A 5,148-nucleotide genomic window follows, 5' to 3' on the forward strand; every position below is an offset into this window, starting at 1 on the left:
GAGAGGCGGGTGTCCCGGCTGAACGCGTGCTTCTATTTGGCTTGGGGCACTCGTTTCGCTAGTTCGCTATTTAGATCACTAGTTTGCCTTCAGGGCTATGGGATTTCCCCGGCTCTCAGCCTTTGTGTATTTGTCACATGCCTGAAGTCCTTAATAACGTCAGTACGGGGCATGGGTCATTTCTTGACCATGACCGCCATGTAGCGCACTTCTGAGATCAATCCCTGATGTCACGAGCAGATAAGTATTCACATGCTGTCAGTGAAGTAATTGATCGCCGCAACATCACGTGGCATATGAAGCGCGTCCGTCAGCACCGATGCTGCACGGTCCGACTCTGCCCCTTCAGCTCTGCGGAAAGCCTTCAGCACTCCCCCGCCGGGTCACCATGCCCCGGCCGTCTGCCTCAGCAGTCAGCCTGGTCTAGTCCCGGGCCGTCTGCTCCCCCAGTAAGTGACCTAACCGCTGGTCCCTCGCCAGTCAACGTGTCTCCCGCGAGCAGGTGTCGCCAGTCCTCCGCCGCGTCCGAGCCCCCGTCTCTCCCCTCGCCAAGCCGACGCCGCGTGATCAGCTCCGCTGTAACCGGCAGGCAGCCGCCAGCTGTTCGCCGCTCTGCTGCGGCGCTGCTCGGAGCGCGCCCTGGTGGCCATGTGCCGTCTGGTGGCGCGCCGTAACGACACGCCGCACCTGGTGGCGCTGCAGCCGCAGCCAGAGGTGGTCAGCGACGGCGTGCAGACGGCGCCGCCCGGCTTCCACGTCATCTACCTGCCGTTCGCCGGTCAGTGGCGCCGCCGGCCGCCGCCGGGGCCGCGGCCCGAGCGTCCGGACGTGACCCGGGTGGGGGGTAGTGCAGGATCGCGCGGAGCGTGTCGGGTGTTAGTCGGGCGGCTCGCGGACCGGCAGCTGGCGCCGGCGGGTGAGGGACTGGGCGATAGGCAGACGGCGGTGGCTGCTGCGGGCGGGGACGAACGCTGCTAAGGATGAAGGGTATGGGATAGCCTGAGCTATGCTGAGGTTGCGGAGCAGATTATGTCGCCTCGCGTTGTAGAATAATACACATTGCGCGGTGGGTGCCGTGCCGGCGGTGGGTGCCGTGCCGGCGGAGGCAACAACTGTTTCAGTTTGGTTGTCAAGTGATCACTGTCTGCAGTGTTCTTTCCACTGTCCATGGGAGAGAAGTCAGATATGATGACAAATTGATATCTGACTGATGATCACAGACTAGGATCTCACTGATCCCATGGTATAGCATGTTGAGTTCGAGAAGGAGCGTGCGGCTGCAAAGGTATTGATGACGTCACAGATCCGATTTGTCAATTTTAGTAACTTACAGCTGCCTCAAATTTATCATATAAATAGTTTTGTGGGGTTCACAATGGTGGTGGTGGAGGGGAGAGGGTGCACAAGATGTGCACCCCAGAACAGCGAGCCTCGAGACAGTGAGCGCGAAGAGCACCGGGTCAGAAACGAAATGGCCCGGTGGATGACTTACGTAGCCCCGACTCAAAAAGAGCTCCATTTCTCCCCGGCAGAAGAACGTTAACGCTAGCAACAGCCTGCTTTTTGTCGTCGGCAGGCGAGATACAAAGTTATAATAGCCGAAGCTAAAACCGTCTGGCCTAATCAAATTAGGTTCATGAGGCACAGTTAAACAATTTTTTAGCTGCGTCAGCGACACCTTCTGTATCGTCACATAATCTGCCCACCGTACAGACTGTGCTCACAATGACTGAGTTGTTCCGTTCCATTGCGTGCGGTGTGCGGCGCGCAGCTGCTGACGTCACCGGCCTGTTGCAGACGACGTCCGCCAGCTGTCGCTGCCGGCGCCGCGGCGCGCCACGGACGAGCAGATCGAAGCCGCCCGCGCCATCGTCACCAAACTGCGCTTCAAGTACGCGCCCGAGAAGATCGAGAACCCCCAGCTGCAGAAGCACTGGATCAACATCGAGGCTTTGGCGCTGAACCGGCCTGATGTGGAGGAGTTCACTGATTACACCGGTGAGGGGCGGGCGAAGAGGGCACCGATTACACCGGTGAGGGGCGGGCGGGGAGGGCGGCGCCCGCTCGCCGGCCTGCGGAGACGGACAGGCTCGCGGTGCGTGACTCGGGACAGGCCTGGTGCGGTGAGGTCGGTCGGCGCAGTCACCGGCGGTAGAGGCCTCTCGTGCCGTTTGCGGTTGTGTACTCGCTCCCCGCGCGCTCTGCGCCGCCAGTGGTGTCGCGCAGAAGGTACCCGGATATCTCTGTGCACTTATATCAAGTCTCCGTATGAATGTGTAGGACGGATTCTGCTGATTTTTGCGGTGGTCAATGCAGGGCCGACAGCCGTCTTTAAGAATCTGTTCTTGCCATTGATACCGAAACCTTTCATCGCGCAGAACATAACCGGTTTCGAAACCCAGTCAAGGAAGTCATGAAACACGCACCAGCCCCAAACCATTCCTGGCCACTGCGTCGTGTGGACAGTGAACCCGACTCTAAGACCCAAACCTAGCATCATCTGACTTGGCCATCTGTCGCCGCGCGCGACAACCGTGGCGCACCGCGTCCTCGGCTTCATTGCCTCAGTGAACTGAAGAGTAGGTGCCGGCCATCCAGTCCGGTGACGACCAAACCGCGCCCTGTTTCAGCACCGGACGTGGAGCGGATCAGGAAGAACGCGGGGCCGCTGATTGAGAAGTTCCAGGAGCTCGTGTATCCGGAGGGGTACGACCCGCTGGCCAAGAGCAAGCCGCGGGCGCCCGCCGCCAAGCGGCCCAAGCTGGACCCCGACGCCGTGGACGTGCGCGCCCTGGCACTCGAAAAGAAGGTGAGGCCGTCGACCGCGGTCGCCGGCCCGACCCCCGCCCCACTTCCCTTCCCGGTATTCTTCTCTCCTACCGGCGGTGAAGCTTTCTCGTCAGCTTTTTGTTCGTGACAGAACTGCTGGGCCCTCGCTTTATGGTATGTTCTGTTATGAATGTTGTGCTGCAGTTCTTATGGGATTTCATTATACAAGAGGTTGCCGTAAGCACTAGCATAGCAGACTCGCACCAGTCTCGGCAGTGAGTCTCGCAGCCAGGTCCTGTTGGTCACGTGTCACACGGTCTACCGCTAAACATCGGCGTCTGCTTCATCGCAGGTCCTGTCATCCCCATTCGCAGCACCTTTGCTCGTCCGTAATGTACCGCGGATCACACCGCAACGCCTGTGGCCGTCCCCACCGCTGAGGGAGGCGTCCGGACCAGCCCTCGCCTAAGCCGCGCCTTCCGTCGCAGGTCCACACGACGACGATGCCCGTGCTGAAGGCGTTCCTCCAGGACGCTGGCGTGTCCGTCAGCGGTCTGAAGAAGGCCGACCTTGTCCAGGGCCGTGTACGAACAGCTGGAGCAGAAGCAGTAGCGGCCGGCGCACCCGTCAGCCGGCGGTGGGCCGGGACGGCGGGGCCACGGCGCCAGTACCCGCCGACATGGCGGCGGTTGAGCGCTCTCGACGTGCTGCGGCTCTTCTGCCGTGTCTTTTGCTGCTTGCTTTGTGATGATTATCGTTGAGTTTCTACTGATTTTTGTACGGACTAGACCAGAGTGGTCTGTACAGTTAAGTGTGTGATGTTTTTGTTGGATTGGCAGTGTTTGTGGCTACATTGGCGGTGTTCTACACGATGTCAAGACTTTCCATTGACTGTCTGGTGTGTGCGTGCGTGTGTGACTTGTGGATACCTTCAGCCACCCAGCGACCACGGGCGCTCGTGGACGGTTTTCCTGTTGTTACCGAGCATTATCGGACTTACAAGTGAAGTGCCTCAACTGCAACGATCTCTGACCCGCATAGTACAGAAAACGCACAATACATGCTTCGATAAACACTCGTTGCTGTTTGCACAGTCTGTTAAAATGTGCGATGTTCTTGGCCGTGTTATGGATTTGTTAGTGGGTTGTTGGCGTGAACAGTGTTGTTTCAGAAGAAGCCAGAATTGGTTCGCCAGAGTCGTGCAAACTTCTGCGCAGTCGCACAGGCGACAGTAGCCGATGGGAAATCGCCGAATGCGTCGTTGCTTGAAGAGTCAACAGATGGCGTTGGGTGTCAGCAAACATTTGCGAAGCGGGAACAGCGCGCGGTTTCGGTTACGAAGTGTAAATAATAAAATGTCTCAGCGGATTATCATGTTGCATGGATTATGCGAGTGAAGCGTTTATTTTACCCGTCATTTTCGCACGCTATTATTGAGGGCGTTATTGTCAGCGCCATAGAACAAATAGATGTCGGAACAAGCGCGCGCATTGTCACGGTCACCGAGCGCTTAGGCAGGGCCCTGCTACGTTAAGGCCCAGCAACCTGGGCCCACTGATGTGATTGGGATTTGCGTCCAGTTTCTATCGCTATTCGAACTGTGGGTCACAGAGCGTGCATGAGGTAGATGTACAAATATATCATGTCTCAGTATTTGGCCTGGCTTTCGCCAATTATTACGTCCACGACCGAAATGCGCTCCGTTACGCGCCCGCCGTATGCATATCCGGCTGCCAGAGCAGCCAACCCGAAATATCACCCTGCCGCGCTCTGAGACTGTTCCTCGGCGACAGGTTTGGAGGCAGATGTAGCCGATTTAAGTCATTCAGGATCGACATTGGCCAGCGCACCAGATATTTGTCAGACGAGAACACAGAGTGTCGCCAAAGGTCCACGGCGCGGCAAGCGACTTAATCAGCGGAGGTCGCCACGCCCTCTCCCGGCAATGATCTTGTTTGTGGTGATTGCTTGCTGGCGAAGGTAGGTCGATCAGGCTCGTCTCCTTTGAACGGAATGGGAGCGAGTCTGACCTCTCGCAGCAACGACTTTGTTCACGCTATCAAAGCTGCAGGGCTCGAGAGGATTTTGAGACCTGACTTCAGATGCCGTGCTTCGTCGGGGGCTAAAGCACGTCGGTGTGCATTGAGTAACAGAGGGCTGGTGCTGGTTAAATTTTCTCGCTATCTTTCTCGCTATTTTCTCACTATAGAATGTTGTCAGACCTTTACACAAGTGCTGCATATCTAACCCGTGCGTTTCAGTCCAGGTAATCATGACTAAACTGGCCCCGTATTATTGTTCGCGACTTTGCATCTTATGTTGTGCTGCGTGTGTCCCATACCTCGATAGCTTTTCGTTCTCGGTCGAGCGTTATCCTCG

At 57.4% G+C, this 5,148-nt stretch overlaps 1 protein-coding gene across 1 annotated transcript; it reads left to right on the forward strand.

Moving 5' to 3' along the window:
• Positions 1 to 648: 648 nt before the first annotated feature.
• On the forward strand, positions 649 to 4,580 carry LOC119111702 (X-ray repair cross-complementing protein 5-like). The gene is made up of 5 exons (XM_037235507.1): positions 649 to 778; positions 1,798 to 1,998; positions 2,631 to 2,809; positions 3,258 to 3,353; positions 4,563 to 4,580. Exons 1-5 carry the CDS (start codon positions 649 to 651, stop codon positions 4,578 to 4,580), a joined length of 624 nt encoding a protein of 207 aa, XP_037091402.1.
• The last annotated feature ends 568 nt before the right edge of the window (positions 4,581 to 5,148 follow it).

Source organism: Pollicipes pollicipes, unplaced genomic scaffold, assembly GCF_011947565.3.
Source record: "Pollicipes pollicipes isolate AB1234 unplaced genomic scaffold, Ppol_2.1 Scaffold_7261;HRSCAF=8764_pilon_pilon_pilon, whole genome shotgun sequence".
Lineage (NCBI taxonomy): Eukaryota > Metazoa > Arthropoda > Thecostraca > Pollicipedomorpha > Pollicipedidae > Pollicipes > Pollicipes pollicipes.